General features: G+C 39.8%; 1 protein-coding gene across 2 annotated transcripts in view; it reads right to left on the bottom strand.

The window, feature by feature from the left end:
- The window catches only part of LOC139480348 (receptor-type tyrosine-protein phosphatase epsilon-like), a 78466-nt gene that overhangs the window by 32852 nt on the left and 19359 nt on the right, over positions 1-26255 (bottom strand). For both annotated transcript variants that reach the window (XM_071263411.1, XM_071263412.1), the window contains exons 2-7: positions 10747-10878; positions 7561-7827; positions 5812-5949; positions 5417-5551; positions 4911-5048; positions 2910-3047 (exon numbers count right to left, since the gene is read on the bottom strand). In XM_071263411.1, the coding sequence (XP_071119512.1) occupies positions 2910-3047; positions 4911-5048; positions 5417-5551; positions 5812-5949; positions 7561-7827; positions 10747-10878 (948 nt within the window). The remainder of the gene's footprint in view (positions 1-2909; positions 3048-4910; positions 5049-5416; positions 5552-5811; positions 5950-7560; positions 7828-10746; positions 10879-26255) is intronic.

Here is a 26255-nt window from a genome sequence, read left to right on the forward strand (position 1 = left end):
ATGATGACATAGGGAGCGTGTCTTCTGACACCCGATGTCATGAAGGTCATGGAGGTCATGTTGGGCAAAACAGTTTCTGAAGACGCTGATAGATCACCATTCATTTCCAGTTTGGACTTCGGTAGGAAGAGCAATGTACCAAATGTAATGCATGATGAGTTAAAATTTGAAAAATTCATAAAATAAAGAAGTAAAACAATGTCTATGGTTGAGTAAATAGTTTTAACCAAGAATTGCCTTTTACCTGTAAAAAAATAACTAAGATGTACTGAAAAGTTGTGCTTTAGTCATGGGTTTTCTGCTACCCTGGGCGGAAGCACATTTTGGGTAACAGGTACTTCTTTTAAAAAAAAAGAAGAAAAAACAAAGAATTGCTGTTTACGACAGACCATGTATTATGCTTTTTAGCAAGCAGATGACCGACATGCCATTGCATAAAGGTGTGTGTGTATAACTGTGCTGCTAATATTGATACAAATACTAAAAATCTGGAACGTTGTGTGCCATGAAACTCCTGCAAGTGGCTAACAATAGCCTTAACTGCCTGTGGAAAGTTTTGCAATAGCCTGTTAAGATTACCAAAGATCAAAGCTACTATTTCAGGTGTAATATTTGTAATATTTCATAAGTAGGAAGCGGCATGATGAAAGGGTAACACAGTGATTTTTAAACTTTTGTTTGCTTGTTGTTTAATGCAGCAATCAGCATTTTTCCAGCTATAAGACAGCGATCTGCAAATAATCGAGTCTGGACCAGACAATCCAGTGACTGACATCATGAGCATCGATCCACGCCATTGGGAAAAAAAGACATGCATCAACCAGGTCAGCTGCCTAACCACCCGATTCCGTTAGTCACCTCTTACAACAAGCATAGTCGCCTTTTACGGCAAGCATGGGTTGCTGAAGACCTATTCTACCCCGGATCTTCACGGGTCGATTCTTGAACTATAGATGCATGTGTGGCAGTTGACAAGGGAGGTTGGAGTAGCATGTTTTTCTTACAGAAAAGCCTGGTCTGGACTATTCAGTGTTATGTCAACAACTTGACAAGATGTGGTAAGTGGACCTGATTTAGTTATTAGACTATTGACACTAAATAATAATGTGTAATTAGGGGAAATTAGGATGTGAGGGATTCACTGGTTTGACAACGTGTGGAAGTGAACACAAGAAATGTGCCTCCTTACGTCTTTTGTTTGTTTTTGGTCTGCAAAAGTAACTGCATCATGAAAATGTTGTGAGTGTGTGTCACCAGGGATTGACTTAAGCCGTGATTACGTGATATTCTCACAGTTGTTGTAGATTTCGCATCAACAATCAATCAGCACGGTTGAAAATCGCGTAGATCTTTCAATAGTTTTATCTGCTTTAACACTCTCATTTTCACCTACAAAAATCGAAAATGTCGTATTGCTTGAATAAATTTATCTACAGTACCTAAAAATGTCAACAACAAAATTACACGCTAGTTTATTCAATCGTCAAAAGTTGCCACTCGAAACAGTGCTTTGCATACTCGCAACACTGCATGCTATCTCTTACTGTGCAAAACCGATTCCTATATCTCTGCATGGAGCTTTGCATCAGCTGACAATGGTGGAGTGTGCAACATTATTTTTTTATCCCCGATTGGCAGTACGAGTGTTTGTTTTTACAAACTAACACTTTGGTAGCGCACAAAAATCTTATTCCGTGATCTACAACTCCAAGTCATTAAACATATTTTAAGACTTAAATCCTAGCAGAAATCAAAGACGTTATCTACATGTATGTGCGTCCGTGCAGAAATCAAAGGAAATAAAGGCAATCATGGGTAAAGTTGCAAGAATGGCCACAGTGCGTGAATTACAAATTTTAAACTACACACTTATTTCTAGTGGCCAAACAGCAAGTTGGATTTAGATTTTTAGACTATGCTACGATACGTTTGCATCCAATTTTTTCCTGTAACTTAATCATTCAAATGTAACTCTTAAATAGCATGAATGTCAACAGTCTTTTCAACTACCAGTTACTTGCAAACATTTTCTGGCTGCTGCACATGGCAAATATGCCGCCTTCTGCGTGAAATAAATGACTTACTAGTTGCTAATTGAACAAAAGGGTGAACCTGGAGCAATAGTCATTGTATGATGAACTGTCACTTCTAATTAATTGAAAAGACCATATTGATAAGATTTCATTTGGTACAATCAGAGACCTGGCCTCTGATATAGTACACTGAAATAAGATGGCGAAATTGACAAAAGCACTGGAATTTGAATAACATATTTTTTGCCAACAAACTGTAATACAATTTATATCAGTCGCTATTTCATGTCATCACTCAAAATATATTGAATTACGATCTTAACACACATTGTCGACATTTGATAACTGCAGATTGTTGTCTCCTGCATACAAATGAAATGAACAGCTGATGGTGGTAAACATGCCTACTAAACGATCTATAATTGTCCTCGCGAATAACTTACCATCAAGTCGACAATGAACAGAAATACAGAAATATTAATGTCATTTCTCCTAAAGTAGACAATGAACAGAAATATGAGTCAAATGTAATTTTTGGTTAATACTAATGCTAATATATTTAAATACATGTATTCGCAGTGGAATAATTAGTGTTAGAAAATAGGATATCGGAGAGTATTTATCTATATAATCTAGTAACATTAATTGCAACATTATTCCAGTCACAAGTACCAAAAATCAAATACAGTTTTCCCAATGTGTAAAAGTCAGCAAAATCTCATCACACGCCAAAAAATGTCATTGCTCTTGGACCAGGGGAGATTTTCTCTCATTGGTAAACATTTCCAGGATAATCCCCGAGTCACTTGCAGTTTTCGCAGTACTTTCCTGTTCGCAAAAAACGTTCCAGATTTACAGTCGTTATTTGTAACCTACCAGTGGTACAGTTATCTCCCATTTTTCCAGCTTGACATCCACTGAGACATGTGCCTGTCACGTGATCACACGTGGTGCTCAACTTGCAGTAACCACAGTTCAGCTTACAGCTCTTGCCATACAGTCCCGGGGGACATTCTGAAATGAAAGACGATTGTCACTGTGAATCACTTACTGAGACAACTGATTATGTCTCTGTGGATCACCTACTGAGACAACTAATTGTGTCTGTGTGGATCACTTACTGAGACAACTGATTATGTCTGTGTGGATCACCTACTGAGACAACTAATTGTGTCTGTGTGGATCACTCATTAAGACAACTGATTATGTCTGTGTGGATCACTTACTGAGACACACTGATTATGTCTGTGTGGATCACCTACTGAGACAACTGATTATGTCTGTGTGGATCACCTACTGAGACAACTAATTGTGTCTGTGTGGATCACTCATTAAGACAACTGATTATGTCTGTGTTGATCACTTACTCAGACAACTGATTATGTCTGTGTGGATCACCTACTGAGACAACTGATTATGTCTGTGTGGATAACTTACTGAGACACACTGATTATGTCTGTGTGGATCACCTACTGAGACAACTGATTATACCTGTGTGGGTCACTTAATGAGACAACTGATTATGTCTGTGTGGATCACTTAATGAGACAACTGATTATACCTGTGTGGGTCACTTACTGAGACAACTGATTATGTCTGTGTGGATCACTTACTGAGACAACTGATTATGTCTGTGTGGATAACTTACTCAGACAACTGATTATACCTGTGTGGATCATTTACTGAGACAACTGATTATGTCTGTGTGAATCACTTACTGAGACACACTGATTATGTCTGTGTGGATCACTTACTGAGACAACTGATTATGTCTGTGTGGATCACTTACTCAGACAACTGATTATGTCTGTGTGGATCACTTACTCAGACAACTGATTATGTCTGTGTGGATCATTTACTGAGACAAATGATTATGTCTGTGTGAATCATTTACTGAGACACACTGATTATGTCTGTGTGAATCATTTACTGAGACACACTGATTATGCCTGTGTGGATCACTTACTGAAACAACTGATTATGTCTGTGTGGATCACTTACTGATACAACTGATTATGTCTGTGTGGATAACTTACTCAGACAACTGATTATACCTGTGTGGATCATTTACTGAGACAACTGATTATGTCTGTGTGAATCACTTACTGAGACACACTGATTATGTCTGTGTGGTTCACTTACTGAGACAACTGATTATACCTGTGTGGATCACTTACTGAGACAACTGATTATACCTGTGTGGTTCACTTACTGAGACACACTGATTATGTCTGTGTGGATCACTTACTAAAACAACTGATTGTGTCTGTGTGGATCACTTACTGAGACACAGTGATTATGTCTGTGTGGATCCCTTACTCAGACGCACTAATTATACCTGTGTGGTTCACTTACTGAGACAACTGATTATGTCTGTGTGGATCACTTACTGAGACAACTGATTATGTCTGTGTGGATCACTTACTGAGACACACTGATTATGTCTGTGTGGATCAGTTACTGAAACAACTGATTATGTCTGTGTGGATCAATTACTGAGACAACTGATTATGTCTGTGTGGATCACTTACTGAGACAACTGATTATGTCTGTGTGGATCACTTACTGAGACAACTGATTATGTCTGTGTGGATCACTTACTGAGACAACTGATTATGTCTGTGTGGATCACTTACTGAGACAACTGATTATGTCTGTGTGGATCACTTACTGAAACAACTGATTGTGTCTTTAAGGATCACTTCTTGAGAAAACTTAAATGTCTGTGTGAATCATTTACTGAGACACAGTGATTATGTCTGAGTGAATCATTAACTGAGACACAGTGATTATGCCTGTGTGGATCACTTACTGTCTACTCTATTTGTAGGCAACATTTACTCAGACAGATTGATCACATCAGTATGGACCACCTACTTTCATCACACTTGTATCCTTTGTATCCATTACTGCAGCCTCGAAAACAGAATCCAGTGTTCTTATTACAGGGCTCTCCATCTTTACATTTGCCACACTCTCCTTCACAGTTGCGTCCGTAGCGTGAATTGGGACATTCTGAAACACATGAAATTAGTAGTCACCAAGGCTAGAAAAATTATGTTGCTAACACTCCAACACATTACCGAGATACTCACTATCTGTACAGTCTTACACATTACTGATATACTCACTATCTGTACAGTCTTACACATTACTGATATACTCACTATCTGTACAGTCCTACACATTACTGATATACTCACTATCTGTACAGTCCTACACATTACTGATATACTCACTATCTGTACAGTCACACACATTACTGATATACTCACTATATGTACAGTCCTACACATTACTGATATACTCACTATCTGTACAGTCCCACACATTACTGATATACTCACTATCTGTACAGTCCTACACATTACTGATATACTCACTATCTGTACAGTACAGTCCACTGTACCCTTCCTCACAGTTTTTCTGACACTCCCCATACTCTGGGTCACACGACTTCTGGTAACAGTGGCCACACGTGTGAGCACAGTCCTGGCCGTACTTGCCCTCCGGACACGCTGGAAGAGTACATAGGTGTTCATGTTCCAGTTCTTACTCAAATATTATCATATGCATCTCACTGGCAGATCACAGGAAGGAGACGGGTGGAGACGAAGGGGGAGGGGAGAAGAGTAACAATGTTCCCCCTCACCCTCACGTGTCAACCTATCTCAGTCCCTCTATCATGTTTTGCAGTTTTAGTCACTTTCAGATTTAAACATTCAACTTTCTATCCTACATTTCTCCACAGAACTGACGATGACAGCGTGTGACTCACTTCTCTGACAGTTGAGACCAGTCCATCCCGCTGCGCAGCCCGAGGTGCAGCTTCCGAACATCTTGTTACACACCTCATCTACAGTCCGACAGTGACAAACAGATTGGCAGCCAGCCCCAAACAGACCATCTGGACATGCTGAAGTACAAAAATGAAACAAGTATTTATCTATAAGGATTATTTATCGAACAATGTTAACAATGGGAGGGTTGGGGAACTGAACTCCAAAGGTGAACTGCTCCGTATCATCAATGGGAAGTGAGTGAGTGAGTATGGTTTTACGCCGCTTTTAGCAATATTCCAGCAATATCACGGCGGGGAACACCAGAAATGGGCTTCACACATTGTACCCATGTCGGGAATTGAGCCCGGGTCTTCAGCGTGACGAGCGAATGCTTTAACCACTAGGCTACCCGACTGCCCCCATCAATGGGAAGAATAAACGTCCTCCTAAAATGTAACCAGGCAGACTCATTTCAAGCTCACAAGAAAACAGTTTAGAATTGTTTTTGCCCACTAGCCCCATGTCTGATTTTATCACACTAAGCACTGGACCCAATATTTCAGGAAATGACCGAGACCAGATGACTTGTGATTTGCCTTGGACCTAGTACCTCACAAATACCCAACATAAGTACCTCAAAGTAGGTCTGCACTGTGATTGGTATTACAATATCTTGCCATCAATTTTTAAGAGTTGTGTAGCTGGAAGACACAAACGAGGGAGATACTGTTGGCTGCAAAGATGTGCAACAGTAACAACATTTTGGAGATAATAGTCCAGTACAATCAAGTAATATTGGGTGGTGCCTGCACACGTGTGTCGTAGGCTGCTTGCTCCTCCTGCATATTTCACCATCTTGTTACAGCAATGACATACTTACCAAACTGCCTTTCATTATATAACATGTTAAAGACCAAACTTGTGCTATACACAGAAATAGTTATTAAGGTATTTGCTCAATATACATTATATACATACTCATATAGAATGTATGGGTATATGTATTCATAATTTTCGAAGGTTTGTATCTGTTTACCAGGAATGCTGTGCAATCGTTGTACCTCATATGCCTGCCCTGGACCCGGTGATAACAAGTTATGAGTGACCTGTCCTTGACCCAGTAAAGCATGACCTGCCCTTGACCCAGTATCTTATGACATGCCCTTGACCCAGTAATGAGTGACCTGGCCTTGACCCAGTATCTTATGACATGCCCCTGACCCAGTAACGAGTGACCTGCCCTTGACCTAGTATCTTATGGCATGCCCCTGACCCAGTAATATGTAACCTGCCCTTGACCTTGTATTTTATGGCATGCCCTTTACCCAGTAATGAGTGACCTGCCCTTGACCCAGTATCTTATGGAATGCCCTTGACCCAGTAATGAGTGACCTGGCCTTGACCTAGTATCTTATGGCATGCCCTTGACCCAGTAATGAGTGACCTGCCCTTGACCCAGTATCTTATGCCATGCCCTTTACCCAGTAATGAGTGACCTGGCCTTGACCTAGTATCTTATGCCATGCCCTTTACCCAGTAATGAGTGACCTGGCCTTGACCCAGTATCTTATGCCATGCCCTTTACCCAGTAATGAGTGACCTGCCCTTGACCCAGTACCTCATTATTTTCCAAATTCTTCATGAAATGCCCTGGACCCAGCACCTCACAAACACCTTGTGACATGCCCTGAATATCATTTCCACCATAATGGAAATCAATGTTCAATTTAAATATATGCACTTACAACATGGCTTCAACTCCCCACATGTCACGAAATTCTTCTTCAGACGAGTGGAGAAGAAACACCATGGCTTGACTCCATATTTTCCGTAGTTGTTTTTAGGATTACGACAGTAGTTCTTGGGATTGTCACCAGGGGGAAATTTGTCGAGTGTATATCCTTCCCCTTGCACAAAAGGATTTGACCAGCTGATGCACTTCTTTCCTTCATTGCCGACATCCAGTGTCCCAGTGTAGTTCACACCTTGGCTGTCGTACAAGCACTCGTTCACTGAAAAAATATGTATGAATGTCTTTTAAACTGCAAAAAAATTATCAAAAAGCATGATTGTATATTATAGTATCATGTAGTATTATTACTCATAACTTTATTATGTAGAACATTATTCACTATTAATACAGTAAAATATGACTGTTCACCATGTTAAGTGTAGACAGTAAAATACGACTGATCACTGTACACAGTAGAATACGTCTGATCACTGTACACAGTAGAATACAACTGATCACTGTACACAGTAGAATACAACTGATCACTGTAGACAGTAGAATACAACTGATCACTGTAGACAGTAGAATACAACTGATCACTGTACACAGTAGAATACAACTGATCACTGTACACAGTAGAATACAACTGATCACTGTACACAGTAGAATACAACTGATCACTGTACACAGTAGAATACAACTGATCACTGTAGACAGTAGAATACAACTGATCACTGTACACAGTAGAATACAACTGATCACTGTACACAGTAGAATACGTCTGATCACTGTACACAGTAGAATACAACTGATCACTGTACACAGTAGAATACAACTGATCACTGTAGACAGTAGAATACGACTGATCACTGTAGACAGTAGAATACGTCTGATCACTGTACACAGTAGAATACAACTGATCACTGTATACAGTAGAATACGACTGATCACTGTATACAGTAGAATACGACTGATCACTGTACACAGTAGAATACAACTGATCACTGTACACAGTAGAATACAACTGATCACTGTATACAGTAGAATACGACTGATCACTGTGTAGTAGAATACGTCTGATCACTGTACACAGTAGAATACAACTGATCACTGTACACAGTAGAATACAACTGATCACTGTACACAGTAGAATACGACTGATCACTGTACACAGTAGAATACAACTGATCACTGTACACAGTAGAATACGTCTGATCACTGTACACAGTAGAATACAACTGATCACTGTACACAGTAGAATACAACTGATCACTGTACACGGTAGAATACGTCTGATCACTGTACACAGTAGAATACGACTGATCACTGTACACAGTAGAATACAACTGATCACTGTACACAGTAGAATACAACTGATCACTGTACACAGTAGAATACAACTGATCACTGTAGACAGTAGAATACAACTGATCACTGTAGACAGTAGAATACGACTGATCACTGTAGACAGTAGAATACGACTGATCACTGTACACAGTAGAATACAACTGATCACTGTAGACAGTAGAATACAACTGATCACTGTATACAGTAGAATACGACTGATCACTGTACACAGTAGAATACGACTGATCACTGTACACAGTAGAATACAACTGATCACTGTAGACAGTAGAATACAACTGATCACTGTATACAGTAGAATACGACTGATCACTGTACACAGTAGAATACGACTGATCACTGTACACAGTAGAATACAACTGATCACTGTAGACAGTAGAATATAACTGATCACTGTACACAGTAGAATACAACTGATCACTGTACACAGTAGAATACGTCTGATCACTGTACACAGTAGAATACGACTGATCACTGTACACAGTAGAATACGACTGATCACTGTACACAGTAGAATACAACTGATCACTGTACACAGTAGAATACGTCTGATCACTGTACACAGTAGAATACAACTGATCACTGTACACAGTAGAATACAACTGATCACTGTAGACAGTAGAATACGACTGATCACTGTAGACAGTAGAATACGTCTGATCACTGTACACAGTAGAATACAACTGATCACTGTACACAGTAGAATACGACTGATCACTGTACACAGTAGAATACGTCTGATCACTGTACACAGTAGAATACAACTGATCACTGTAGACAGTAGAATACAACTGATCACTGTACACAGTAGAATACAACTGATCACTGTATACAGTAGAATACAACTGATCACTGTACACAGTAGAATACAACTGATCACTGTAGACAGTAGAATACGACTGATCACTGTAGACAGTAGAATACGACTGATCACTGTACACAGTAGAATACGTCTGATCACTGTACACAGTAGAATACAACTGATCACTGTACACAGTAGAATACAACTGATCACTGTACACAGTAGAATACAACTGATCACTGTAGACAGTAGAATATAACTGATCACTGTACACAGTAGAATACAACTGATCACTGTAGACAGTAGAATACGACTGATCACTGTACACAGTAGAATACGACTGATCACTGTACACAGTAGAATACAACTGATCACTGTAGACAGTTGAATACAACTGATCACTGTACACAGTAGAATACGACTGATCACTGTACACAGTAGAATACAACTGATCACTGTAGACAGTTGAATACAACTGATCACTGTACACAGTAGAATACGACTGATCACTGTACACAGTAGAATACAACTGATCACTGTAGACAGTTGAATACAACTGATCACTGTACACAGTAGAATACGACTGATCACTCGACACAGTAGAATACGACTGATCACTGTACACAGTAGAATACGACTGATCACTGTACACAGTAGAATACGACTGATCACTGTACACAGTAGAATACGACTGATCACTGTACACAGTAGAATACAACTGATCACTGTAGACAGTAGAATACAACTGATCACTGTAGACAGTTGAATACAACTGATCACTGCAGACAGTAGAATATGAGTGTTTACTGTAGACAGTAGAATACGACTGATCACTGTTGACAGAAGAATACAATTAATCACAGTAGACTGTAGAATACGGCTGATCGCTGTTGACAGTAGAATACAATTAATCACTGTAGACATTAGAACACAATTGATCACAGTAGACAGCAGAATACGACTGATCACAGTAGACAGTAGAATACGGCTTATCACTGATGACAGTAGCAACAAACTCCTTCCTCTACTCACCGAGCTGACAGCCGACACCATATTTCCCCTCCTGACACCCAGACTCGCACCACCCGGTGTTCTTGTCACATGGCCCTCGCCGACACGCACACTGGAACTTACATTTCCACCCGAAGTTACCTGGCGAACACCCTGGAATGGAAGAACAGTGCTATCACAATCATGACATCAACTAAGTTGTGAGACTGGCCTCTTTACGACCCTTGCCTCCAGAAAACAGGGGGTCAGCAACAGCTTTGCAGCATTATCATCATATATATAGAACTCCCTCCCATGTAATACATATTTCATAAAACTTATGAATAGTTCTGGTATATGAAAAGTGAAAGCGAGTCAGATACCAAAACTATTCACCAATTCACGAGTTATATAAAATTTATTAAAATTAGTATTACACTGGAGCAAATTTAGTATATAGTTAATAATAATAATAATATAATAATATATATATATTTATCACTTGCCGTTATTAACTTTAAAAAAAAAATTCACTGCCATGTGTGAATAGGCAGACATCTATGCAATCCACAGCATAATCCAATTGAGTTTAGAATGATACTTCAAACAAGTCAAAATTTGACATATATCCATTTAATAGCATACAACGGCCCATCTTTAGCATGTTTAGAATTCTGAGGAGTCCAATCCACAAAGATATCCTAGCACTAAGGTTATTGAAACTCCCATACTTTTACATAGACTTATGACTGTCTTCACACGATGGACCGGGCCTGCACCACATAGTTTACAATCCCGTCACAATACCCTATGACATGATTTGTGAAATTTTGTTGCAAGACACACCGGAAAATGGGATACGATGACATGCATCAACCAAGTCAGTGAGCCGGACCCCCCCAATCCCTTTCGTCGCCTCTTGCGACAAGCATAGTCGCCTTTTACGGCGAGCATGGGTTGCTGAAGACCTATTCTACCCCGGATCTTCATGGGCCTCGTCCATCTAAATCATGGCAATTGACATAAAGTGAAGAAACAAATTGCGCTATTTAATTTGGTTAAATAATCTTGCAAAGCATTAATTGAACTTGTAATGTTTTTCAGTGCTTTCTGTTATTTGCATCCACGAGATAAAGATATTTTCTGTGGTGAGTCAGTGATGAATTTTCTGCATAATTTATTTGCTGCAGAGTGTGAATGGGCATAGAACTCTGTCCCTACATGATCCACCCTACAGATCAAAGTCACCTATTCATCCATGAGCTAACAACTTGTCTGAACATGCTGTATGAACAGGAGTTTTGTCAAACCCAGTGATAGAAATTGATAATGTAGGAAGAAATTATGTAATGTCACTTCTGTTTGAACAAATCACTTGCCCAGCCACTCAGCTCTCACAACCCTCTACAGTGTTTCTCACACCAAGTCAACCACCACTTGGAACAGCCTGCCTAATCATTGATACTGACTCACATAGCTTCACACACATCCCACACATGTCACATGCAATTAAACCTAACCAGTCAGTAGCCACTGACAACAGTCAATTTCCCATCCATAGCTACTTTCAAACTGTACTAAGAAGTGCAATTCCTGTAGGGCTGGGACGGGTAACTCGGGTCAGGTGGGTCCTGAGTAGGACCCGGGTACCCACAGGACTACCCGGACCCGTGGTTAGTCATGTGATATATTGTTTAATGACAAAAACTTATTGTAGTTCAGTGGTTACACTATACGGCACTAAGTTCGCATTTCTTTCGGGCATTTCTTTCTGACGATGCACACATTCCTTTTGACTTGTATATGTTTGAGTAAAGATAAAGCTTCAGTCAACTTCCGTGTACGCATGATCTGATTGTTTGATACATGTATCTAATTTCTAAATAGTTTTAGCCAGAGCTCTGGTAAAACAATTACCAATCAGACATTTTGTTCCCTGCTCTTGAGACTTGCAGTGGCTACCCAGGTAGGGTCAGGTAATAGGGGGTCGAGTACCCGGTAGTAAATTTGGACTCGTCCCAGCCCTAAATTCCTAGCAATTCTGCCGGACACAAATCCAGCTCATTTGACACTGTTTAATCTGCTCCAATCAATATCCCATTTTCAACAATATTTATCTAACTATCAGCAACAGCAACCCATATTGATCCTTCCCTTGATACTCCACACTACAAACACACCATGTATCAGATTCATCATACAATTAGCCAATCTCCCACACAGATGTGAAACCCAATGTCCCATTGTTACCATCCCTTCTTCTGCCAGGCCCACAAATCCCCTGCTTCACCACAAAGTCACAACCCCATTCAACATGGAGTGCATGTTCCCGCCTTCTCAAACTCAATCACGGTAATGTGTGTCCCTGCATCCCTGACCTTGCTGCAGCCCCCTTCTCCTGCATCATCACTCCATGTGTCAATTACAGACTGCATGCAGGCACAGTACGCCAGTCAGCATGACTAATGCACATGCACATGCATTGAGAGCATTCAACAGCTGGCTGTGTGCTTCATGAAATCCATGCTGCCCTAACTCTTTCTCTCACTGTCCACTGTGTTCCTCTGTTGTAATTACTGGAAAGCAGGGTTCATAAGCATGATAAGCGTAATCCCAAACTGAATAGGATTATCCTTTAATCTATTCCAGTGATGCTATACTATATAGAGCTATAGAGCTATAGGCAAGATATAGGGATTATCTCATAAAAAAAGTATAGATGGGTGAGGTGAAATGGGGTTTAATGTTGCATTCCTAGATTATTGAACTTATTTTGAAATGTGCATGCACACATGCTGTGTGTGTGTGTGTGTGTGTGTGTGTGTGTGCTGTGAGAGAGAGAGAGATAGAGAGAGGGAGAGCTCAGACTAATGCTAGTTTTAAAGTGCTAGCCCACTGAGATACCATGATACAGTTTAACATGAATACCCCACTCAGACACAGTATACTGACTCCGAGCTGACCAATTCTTAATGTCTTGTCCCTTTCAATCACGAGCGCCAGGTAGGATAACCACAAGTACCATCTTTTAACGTCTTTTGGCATGACGAGGCCGGGGATCAAACCACTGAGCGTCTGCTCTCTGTGAAGATGCTCTATCCACTACACCACAGAGGCAGTCCGAGAACCAGGTGAGCTTCTGCTCTCTGTGAACATGCTCTATCCACTACACCACAGAGGCAGTCAAAGAACCAGGTGAGCTTCTGCTCTCTGTGAAGATGCTCTATCCACCACACCACAGAGGCAGTCAAAGAACCAGGTGAGCTTCTGCTCTATGTGAAGATGTTCTATCCACTACACCACAGAGGCAGTCCAAGAACCAGGTGAGCTTCTGCTCTCTGTGTCATTATCTAACACCAATTGTGCTTATATAAACAGGGTTCATCACAGCAACGTTAAGCAGTTAAGCAATGATAATTAAGTTATAATGATGTCATATAGCAAAACTCTTAAAAAGGGAAACTTTCCACTTGTCCTTATGATACAGTGTTCCTGCTGGCTTTTGAAACTGCCAGTCCTTGTGGATTGGCAACTCTAAAAATTACCAGTCCCCCCTAATTTTTGCAGTCCCAACTTTCAACAAATAAAAAAACGTATGAAAATTATTTGGTTTTAATTCTTTCAATATCGTGTTCAGCATATTCAGTGCAAAAATGTCATCTCTGAAGTAACTTAGTTAGATCTATACGTCATTCACACAAACTTCAGTCACAATTTTCTCTTCTTTTTTTTAATATTTCGAGACGCTACAAATGGATATTTAACCTAGAAATAGACAAGGAGAAACCCTGATGGTAACAAACATGCAGGCTTTGTTTGCAAAATGTACTTATATGAATATCACAGATGTTTTGTTCAACACCAAAGATTTGGTACTTTATTTGCTGGTCCGCAGGGAATGGTAGTCACATGAATTACCGGTCCAAGCCTAATTTTACCGGTAAAAAACTGGTAATTAACGGTAAACGGGAACGCTGTGATACCTTAACAATTGGGCAGTTTGGCAAAGACTAGCGCCAATTTCGCTGATGTCTGGTAAATCTGAATCCCATTAATCAAGTAAATAGAATTATCAAATCTTCGTTCAATTTTATAATCAACATGGTGTGCTGGGTTGTCTGGAAGCCCTCAAACAAATACATAGGAATACCCCATGTTCCCAATGCATCTCTGCAATGGAGGACGACTTCATCATGTTCAGCTGCACAAGACCTTTTAAAGGCAAGCACCGCATCCCTGCTCTCAACATGTTAAATCAAATCATATATATGCTGATTTAGGGAGACAGGTTGATATTCTTGGATTAGAACGCTCGGGATCATGTGCCCCGGAAATTGCTAATCTCAGGAAGATGTAAATAGATCGCAAGCCTACATGACAAGGCAATCAATTCTTCCACGGCTACTTTTCCATTGGCCTGAAAATCCTTCTGTGAACTATGCTGATCCAACAAGCGAGCAAGCCAGATCACACAGCTACAATGGTGTTAGGCGACATCCAATAGACAAGTGTGTGACCTATTTTGCAAAGCAGAAAACAAATTTCCGTTCATCTATTCATCATCTATGGTAAACATGGTAAATGGTTTTACTATCAATTTCTGATGAACACAAGAATAATTCCAACACAGCATCAGTCCAATGATTCATCAGTCCAGCAACCCGTTGCACCATTCCAACAAACTGTGTTTTTATTCAGTTCTGTGTTAATCTTGGAGCCATTGTAGTTAACGGGTCTTCCTCAAGGCATTACCACTCTTTCTGTGTCATCCTAGGAGAGATACGTGCTCTGGAATCAATAGGGGCCTATGTTTTTGTATTTATTAGATGACAAAGACGATACTCTCTCAGCTTCTCAGTAGGGCTCATCACACAGCACAAATGTATGTAATTATATCAAATTAGCAATACCATTAAGGAAATAGGAGCTCTTAAACACATCAGACTGGAAAATGGCCAAGAATCGATGAAATGGATAAGAAGGGTGTTTTCCCATTACAGAAGCATAATACTCCCCGTGAATTTTGTTCAGGGTCAATATTTGACATGGTCTTATAACAACAAAATTCAACAGGTTTTTTCTATGTCAACCTCACCAGCTGATTACCTCTGCAATATGCCATCAGATTCTTCATCAATTTGTTCTGAACGATTACATTATTATTAGCTACAACAACCTCATCCGGTCATACCAGCCAAGATATTTTTAGATTTGTAAAAAGCACCAAACTCTATCATGTCTATGGATGTTGAATTATTTTATAGATTTGAGACTTAAGATACATTTTAAATTAATAAAATGATTAAGTTTATTTACTGACACAGAAATTTCTGATTCAACAAAGGTTCAGTTAGAGTAAAATATAATATGTCTCCAAAATTCAATGAAATGTATTGGCAGTCATGGATCATGTTTATCGTATTGAGTCAAAACATAATAATTGAAAGTCACTCTGTTATTGTGTCTGGTACAACATGACTAATGCTATCCATTTACAGCACAGTGTTCAACATTAGGGATGAAAGTCAAGGGGTACTTATCAAAAACCTATGTTAAAAGTTAAAGATGGAGAGGTCCATGGAAGACCTCAAAGAACCCAGGGCCCCCTTAATTTTGCACATTGCCATATCTTTGCCTAAAATGGACACATCAGTCTACGAACTTGTGGCTTGTTTGTTTGTTGTTTAACTCCGCACTCAGCAATTTTCCAGCTATATGAGGGCAGTCTGAAAATAATCAAGTCTGGACCAGATTATCCTGTAACTGACATCATGAGCATCGATAAGTCAGTGAGTGACCACCTGATCCCTTTAGTCGCCTATTACAACAAGCATAGTCGCCTTTTACAGCAATAGATAGACTACCTACTTAAAATCTGGTACCTGACTGCACCATCTGATTCCCTTGCCAAATGTTTCCCTTTAATCCGAACATCCTCAGTTTTTCACATGTCACTACAAGGCAATCACACATTACCCTCCTATGGAGTAATGACTTTGAATTTCCTCAACATGCCCTAACCGAAACAAGCATGGCACACAAGGACTGAGCATTATCAGCATTCTGAATAGAGCTATAAACATGATAAAGGAAGCAGGTGGCACCATGTCCACACCACTTGCTGATGGTGCTAATCTCATTGAGTTTCACCCAGTGACTCCGTGATTGAGAGAGAGCATCAGGGCCCCAGCACTGGAGGGTCCTCAAGGGAACCACAGGCTGTACTACACAGTATGGAGGATCAGGTGATGGAGGAGGTGGAGATGAAAAGAGCTGTGGAAATACAAGCGTTTATCAAGACAGTCTATACATGACCCGTGAAGATCTGTGGTAGAATAGGTCTTCAGCATCCCATGCTTGCCATAAAAGGTGACTATGCTTGTCGTAAGAGGCCATCTATACATGACCCGTGAAGATCAATATTCAATATTCAATATTAGTCTTAGGGCCTAGATATCCATGCTTAATTTCAAACACGGCCCACTGCAGTGTATTAATCTAGGATTCCCACTATGTTCCTTATTGCAAGCAAATTGGGACAAAATTTTGATATTGTTCAAAATTTGATTATTTTGATGTTCTTTGTTTCATAAATTCTGAGTACTCAGGAACTTTCTACTATTATTTCTGCAGACTTGGGGCCAAATATCAGCTTCTGCACAGGTCTAGGTACATCCCTGCACTGTCAAAAATTATTCTACGAGCATGTTTAGGGATTCTTATTGCACTGGGCCCATTCAACAAGCAACCATGACCATGACTTGCCACAGTCTGAGTCATCACTTTAAGCAAGCCAAGAACATTGTGTGGAATGGGACACCACACTCAGCAATATTCGAGCCACATGAATGTGGCCTGTAAATAGCTATCTGGACCTGACAACCCAGTGACTGATACGTGTCGGGGGTGGGGTGGGGGTGGGGTGGGGGGTGGGGGGTGGGGGGGGGGGGAGACACTCAATCAACAAGTCACTGAGATTGGCCTCCTCATCCATTCATTTAATCCCCTGTTACAACTAGCATCAGTTGCAGGGGACCTTTTCTAACCTGGAATCCCATTGGGAATACCTAAATCTTATGATAATGATCCCTGGGTCTTATCCAAATGGATGTGCAGCCACCTCTAAAGCTTGAACAGTGATCCTCTCTAAATTATGGCCCAGGGGAAGACTCCGCCACAAAACACACTTCACATTTTGATAAATAAACCTCATTTTGCTCTTCAGGCTTGTTCTAAGTAATGTTGCCATCTATCGTTCAGGTCTCTTGTGGACCCTTAATCTTTTGTTCCTAGAAGGCAAGAAGCTAGTAACTTTCTTTTCTAGTGAAGATGACTTATACATGTTATAATTCCCCTTCGACATGATCCTTATGACAGAGGGTAAATTTGCACAAGCTGTATAAAATATACCACTTGTTTCACTACATTCATCCTAATTTCATGATCATTATGACAAATATCACAAATATAATCCAGGGAATTATCATTATAAACTAAGCCGCCTTGGCAGGTAAATTGGGAAAAATCTTTACTTTGTTCAAAATTAGGATTTTTGAAATTCTTTTTGCTTTAATTCAGAGGTAATTTAACAATGTACTTTCATATTGCAACATCCTGCCACATTAGCCACAGGCCAAGTCTATTAAACATGTTAAAATGTCTGTCTGTCTCCATGTCTAGTTTTACCAAAAATGCTAGTCGTAGTTCATATATTAACCAAGACATTTACAGAAAACATACCAACAGACAACAAAATTGACAAATTTGGGACAGTAGGCACAAACATGGTGCAAAAAGTCATCGATAGCCATTCAGAAGTTGGAAGAACATGAATACATTATAACACCCAGTCACTTTATTGTACTTAATTAGCTTCTCTACTGTTAATCTCATTGGATTCTTCATTATATTGTTCATAATCTTTGTACGTTAATCCTTACTCGTGTAAAGACATCAACATATATACATGTATATAAATATATGAACTCAATACGTTTATTCAACATTCAGTGATTCACCTGATAGAAATGATGAAGGGCCAAGAAGTTGCCCTGAACATCATTTATCCTTAAAAATAAGCAGATAAGTGTCATGTATGTTGGTGCACACTTCCATTTTCTGTATTTCTGAACATAGGACATGGAACATATAAATAGAACTCTGAGTCCCTGAACCACTGAAGACTAATCTGGCTATAGCATCCTGATGTCACAGTTTAAAATTTTAAATTTTAAATGAACATGCACACATCATATTGATGTTTATTCCTTCTTGTTCACCCCCACCCCAAACTCTGAAGGCTTTTGGCTACAGCATCCCGACGACTCTGTTTAAAATTTTAAATTCAAAATGAACATGACGCTCATCATATTGATGTTTACTCCCTTTAGAACCTGCCCCCACCCCCCAATCTCTGAAGGTTTTTGGCTATAGCATCCTGACGACTCTGTTTAAAATTTTAAATTCAAAATGAACATGACGCTCATCATATTGATGTTTACTCCCTCTGGAACCTCCCCCCACCCCCCAAGCTCCGAAGGCTTTTGGCTACAGCATCCTGACGACTCCGTTTTAAATTTTAAATTCAAAATGAACATGACGCTCATCATATTAATGTTTACTCCCTCTGGACCACCACCACCCTGCCCCCCAAGCTCTGAAGGCTTTTGGCGACAGCATACTGCCGATTCCGTTTACATTTTAAATTCAAAATGTACATGACACTTATCATATTGATGTTTACTCCTTTTGGAACCTCCCCCTGCCCCCCACCCACAAAGCTCGTTATGTTTAATCTGCATATCCTCAACAGAGGAAATGTCAAACCTGATCCATTAAGTACTTTAATATTGTTTCACATTATCCAGATCCTTCTCCAATTATATCATGTACACCTCAAAATACAAAAGAGCACAGATCCACATAAAAAGCACAAACTGTCATTTGATAAGGAAACTCAAATACCATGCAGTGCTTTCTCTGAAATTTGCCAATGGGCCAAAGATAAACTGCTGCCCAGTCCTAGGTGGCCATGTACACTGTGGCCATGATGGCCATGCCACCGTTAGATTGTGACATTCTGTATGTGTTTAACTTCCTGCAGCTATCAGGGGTCATCTGGCTCATTAATCTACACGGGTTGTGGTCTGGCTAGAATCTGTTTGACAGACTCAAACAATGGAGGTCTTCCCTTAGTTCAACACTGCTGCACCAAGCGCATGCCATGATAGAATGATCAAGAGATCCTGCACGTCCTGTCTGGGCACAAAATAATGATAATAATGTTAAACTTGGTGAGTGAGTGAGTGAGTATAGTTTTTTGCCGCTTTTAAAAATATTTTTATTCCAACAATATCACGGCAGGGGACACCAGAAAAAGGCTTACCACATTGTACCCATGTGGAGAATCGGTCCGGGTCTTCAGCGTGATGAATGCTTTGACCACTCAGCTACCCCACCGGCCCTGTTAGCATGGTTAGACTCAGGGAAATATTTTATGTCATAACGGTAACCAAGATAGCAGCATGAATTGGAAAATGTTTCATTCAATGGTGGAAGATCACATCGTCTTGGTGGTCGTTAGTGTAGGTGGCCATTCAGTTTCCAACCAATGACACTTCCACCCAAAACTGATTTATAGACTATCAATTAAAATTAATCCAATGTCAGATCTCAAATTTTGGTGTTTGGGATGAGCCTTGAAAACGTGAGGTGATTTCATTGCTGGGCCCGATATGCTCAATCCATAAAAGCGTGACTATGGCAAGATTGTATTGACACGGACATGTCTTGAATGCCAAACTTGAAGAAACTCTACAGACCCTCAGACCAACAGGATAGACCATAGAGAATCTCAGGGAAAATATCTGGCACTCCCCAAAAACCTTGCCCCATGTTAAACATGATAAACATGATAAAGGACTAAGCATTTTAACATGACAAGTAATTTGTTTTATTTTTTTATATTCTGCCAACATATCATCATTAAGTGCTGACAAAAATGAATGATTTTCCCGAGAAACTTCAAACTAACTCCAGACCTAATGTCTGATACTCACATTGTAACCCAATTTTCTAAAGATGACACATGCCAAAATGTCATCTGCACTTTGTGAAAATTTATAACATATTATTTTTGTTCTGCTACTAATTATTTTCCTATTACAGCCTGTTACAGTGAACAAGGGAATTAATTATAGCATGTCAACCATACATCATATGTTCTCACCCATACTTCAGTCTCAAACTGCTCCAACAGGTTCAATGCCAGGGTCAAACTATCATGTGCAACAGCAATGAGCCTTGTTCAGGAACAAAACATCAGTGAAAAGTTGGTTTCGTTCAGACCTTGTCTGTTTGTTGTTTAACGCCGCACTCAGAATCATTCCAGCTACATGACGACGGTCTGTAGATAATTGAGTTGGGACCAGACAATCCAGTGATTGACATCATGAGCATCGATCCACGCAATTGGGATACGATGACATGCATCAACCAAGTCAGCGAGCCTGACCACCCGATCCCATTAGACGCCTCTTACAAGAAGCATAGTCGCCTTTCCTGGCAAGCATGGGTTGATGAAGACCTATTCTACCCCGTATCTTCAGGGGTCTGTTCAGACCTTGAGTCTGGTTGGTTAAAAATTAAAATGAATCTTCTTCATGTTCTTGTAAACTTTAAAATATTTTGACCCCTAAACCTTTGAAGGCCAGATAACAGAAATGACACATATGATTTCAGGAATTTATCTCAAACTACTTACACAAAGAGTTGCCATGGCTACATAGACTTAACAGTGTTGAGTATTAAGCACGATTCTATTGTCCAAAGTCATTCTTTTTCATTCACTTTAAGATTTCAAACTACACAACTTCCAACACGTGTGCCTATAACATCACACTAACATGTCTAAAGAATACAAATGCTAAAATGGTAAATCTCCACTCTTCTACATGTCAAAAGGCCCTTATTTTTCCAAAGATTCAAGATCAATGCCTCCCTAGCATTAAAAGCTCCTCTGAACACAAGCATACTGACAATTGACAAATTGCTTCCTTTACAAAGTCTGCCACAACACATTTGGTTCTTTCCCATAATAACAGACCAGGCATCTGGGAATGGAGACATTGGTTCCTGCTTGTAATTCCAGGGATCCAGAGGAAGATCTCATCAGCATGATCAGCATGGCCAAATTAATGGCATTAGGAATGATTAGGAAGCAACAGCCCAACACCATACGTGAATTTATTCTGACCAAACCAGTAACTGCTGATCAAGGATTACAATAATTGGAAATGTTGGAATTTCATTAATGACTGGCCATTCTGTTTTCATCAACATTAACCATGTTAACAATGAGTGTGCCCTTGTAAAACTGTTCCCCTTATCACGTAACACATCAACAATCAATTCAACATGTTTAACGTGAACACAATCAAATAGAATGTGCCTCCCCCCGCCCACCCCTGCCCCCAGGGGCCGTGTTTGACACACCCTAAGGGCACCCCCAACATTCATATCTGTTGTGTGAATTCGACAATCACAGTATCTTGTACCGAGGAACCTCCGTGATGCCAGGTCTATTCTAATCATAGACCAACCAGAATGATCCCACCCCGGTACCAAGGGTTGACACACCCTAAAGGCACCCCCAACAGTCATGTCTGTTGTGCGAATTACACAATCACTTAATGTATCTTGTACCGAGGAACCTCCGTGATGCCAGGTCTTCTCTACGCTTAGACCCACCAGAATGATCCCAACCCGGTACCAAGGGTTGGCACACCCTAAGGGCACACCCAATATTCATGTCTGTTGTGTGAATTAGACAATCACTTAATGTATCTTGTACGGAGGAACCTCCGTGATGCCAGGTCTTCCCTAAGCTTAGACCCACCAGAATGACCCCATCCCCGTGGGCAGGGTTGACTGACACCCCTGGTTGCCATTTGGCATGGACAACCATTTAACAGCATCATCTAAAGAAAGAAAGTCAAGAGGCCCTTGTCACCAGAGCTCCAGATAAGCTGCGTATCTGCGTGAAATACGCATCAGAAAAGCAGAAATACGCAGTAAAATATAATCCAAGTGTATCAAATACACAACGAACATTACAGATACGCTACAAAAATAAAACTTGTGCCTATCATCAAAACATTGTGAAGTGACCCTGCGTATTCGATTAGCAAATCAGCAACTTATTTTGAAATTATAAGTTGGCATTCCGTCAACCTTGCCAAACTCATGATCATGATCATTTGCCATCACACTTTCGTGTGGAAGTATCGTGGTATTTTTGAGTCCTATAAAGCTCTCGAACCCACACGACACCAGTTTGCAGGGACTAGATGAATAGTGTTTTTAAATAAATAACTTAAATACCCACATGTGTAAGAACTAGTGGGTAACAGAAATTTGAATACGCAGAGAGAATTACTGATACCCAATGATTTTAAAATGCATGGGTAAAATACCCACAACACCAAAAGCTTATCTGGAGCTCTGCTTGTCACAACTCTAATTTTAAAACTTACAGATTTAGAGGTCACTGGATTCAAATACCACAGGGGTGAACCTCTAGGGCCCCGTAATTTCGAACACTATGTAACGCATCCATTTTACGTTGACATCTACAATGCAAGGTATTTACAACAACATTTACAATAGCATTATAATGACCCCCCACCCAAGGGGCCATGTTCCTGCCCCTCCCCATCACAGCCCCTGCCTGCTATGTGGACAGCATAAACTATTAACATGATTAATGTATGTTGTACCAAGCCACCTTCATTATAAAACCCTCAGCCCAAATGGCTACAATGTTTTACTCTTAATTACCTTGGGGAACTTTGATATCCTAATCTTCAGGACACAATCAGCCCACAAAGCCATTAGGTGTTCAGGGTTTGTGTGGAACTGACATGCAACTGACTGCAAAGGTAGTGCAATAAAAAGCTAGAGAAGTTTAGAGACGTCTTTCCATGTAGAAAGCAATGAAATGCATGAATTTTCTCACGCTAGTTGGACTGTTACCGCATGTCCATGGCTTAGGATCAATAAACTCACATCAGACTCGGTCAGACATGAATAGCAACAGACAGGGAACTTCTTTCACATTTGTACTAAATTTTGACCAACTTTTTCAAATATATATAAAAAAAAAGAATTTTAAAGTCTTTTAATGGCATTTAGAAGTGATGCACAAAAGGAAGTGAATTTATGGATGTCAACTTCTTTATTATGAGGAACACAACGTTTCGGAGTATATACACACTCGTTTATTAGGGGAATATATGCTATGAAGCAGAGAACATATATATTTTACATGTAAGGACAATAAAAGTAATAGGATGACAACAGTGGAAAAATAACATGGGAGTGAGTGAGTGAGTTTGGTTTAACGCTGCTCTTAACATTATTCCAGTTATATCGTGGCGTGTCAGCTTAATGTGAGAGGAAAGCCCGAAGTGATGCAGGTCTCAGACGTTTACCACTTCGGTGAAACCCACGAACACAGGTATGGTGCTGACAAACCTAGAAACATAATCGGGGCGAACCGGGATTCGAACCCACAATCATAGGTTTCTGGCGTGCCAAAGGGACGCAACTCTGCACAGCGAATCGCGGCACCTGAGACGACTGGGCCACCCGTGCCCCCAAATAACATGGGAAGCCAGCAGATAATCATGATAATTGGTGCTGATACCAGGATACTAGGTGATTAGCAACATGAGCAAATGGAAGCCAACACTTACCGTATTCGACGTAATAAGCGCCCAGGCGCTCTCAAAATTAGAAATAGAGGACTCTTATTAGAATTATATTTTGGTGGAAAAATACCAACCAAAGTTGGAAGATAAATTTCGTGGTTTATGCTGACAGCCTGAAATGTTTATATACTACAGATATATTTTTCCAGAATTTAATTGCTTATAATTAAGGGTGCATATAACACACGAGTGCGTGTTATACGCGAATATATAGTTCTTGTGTACATTGATCAATCGGAAGGGGTGCTAATTGGGATTGTTCACTAACCAATATATTAGTAAATATCGCAGTGGGCGCTTATTAGAGCGGGGAGCTTATTATGTCGAATACAATAGCCATGTTAACAGTTGATTAGCGCTGATAACGATGGACATATTGGAAACCAGGAATTATATGATAATATATAAATTCCAGAAATATAGATGAAACATATCATATTCAACCTAACTTAGAAGGGACAGGTAAACAGGCCTAACTGGCTTGTATAAATACCGCTCCCTCTTACATCATTACATGAGTAGACAAAAACGTTAAGGTAAAGCAGACACAATACAAATTATAGAGTAAGAACACCCCTCATGTTACCAAGACAACAGTCTCATGCATATGAGATCACAGCTACAGATAAGCTGCATATTTGCAAGAGAAAAAACCCCAAAATATTCAAAACCCAATTACTTTCAATTAACATACCTATAGAACATGAGAAACGCATTCATTGAATGAAAACCTCAAATTATAAAAACAGCTCGTGTAAATACCCAATGAACTTTTTCAGCATGCTTACAAAAGAGGTAATTACCGAAACACAATTACGAGTTGATTTACTTTCCAAGTCAAGCTAACAGTTACATACATCATATTTTTTTAAATCTCAAAATGTTCACTAAGTTTGGAAGAAAAAACAATAGACTGATGAATAGATGAGTAAAAAAATACTGGTTACCCAAAGAAAAATGTAATAACCAAATTAAAATAGAAACCCTAGAGTAAAAACTCAATTGCTCAAAAAGTTATCTGGAGCCCTGAGAGACTATTAAATATTTATACTCAGTGAACAAACCTACAACTACCGTATTCGATGTAATAAGCGCCCAGGGCAATCTCAAAATTAGAAATAGGGGGCTCTTATTAGAATATTATTTTGGTGAAAAAAAAACAGTGTTGCAAGATCGTAAATTTCATGGTTTATGCTGACAGCCTAAAATGTTTATATACGACGGATATATTTTTCCAGGATTTAATTGCCCATAATTAAGGGTGCATATAACACACGAGTGCGTATTATAAACGAATGAATAAGTCTTGCGTACAGAGCGGGGTGCTTATTACGTCGAATACGGTATTTGCTATAACATCATGGACAGACTTAAAGAAATATGTCAGAAACCTTAGGAAATGTTCTACATTTGCAAAGTATCACCTTACTCAACAAAGCATCAATTTACATACACGTATGAAGGATAACCATGATACCAGGTTAATGTTATTGCTGAATTAAATAGTAACCATGGTAACTGCACAATGATAAATCTACTACCAATAAGTCGGACACTGCTAAACAGACTCCCAAGATAATCAAACTCACCACAACACACAACTAATCCGAGATTAATGAACGCCAAATGATTCAGAAATATGCAATTACGAACATGATAAACACAACACGAGCTGACAAGCACTGCGATTGTCATTGACACTGGAACAGAAAATCCTCCCAAGACCCCTGACAAACACCATTGTTAGCATAACATGTTTCATTAAACTGTACAAAGCTGGCA

This window comes from Haliotis cracherodii, unplaced genomic scaffold, assembly GCF_022045235.1.
Source record: "Haliotis cracherodii isolate W230 unplaced genomic scaffold, xgHalCrac1.p SCAF_4, whole genome shotgun sequence".
NCBI lineage: Eukaryota > Metazoa > Mollusca > Gastropoda > Lepetellida > Haliotidae > Haliotis > Haliotis cracherodii.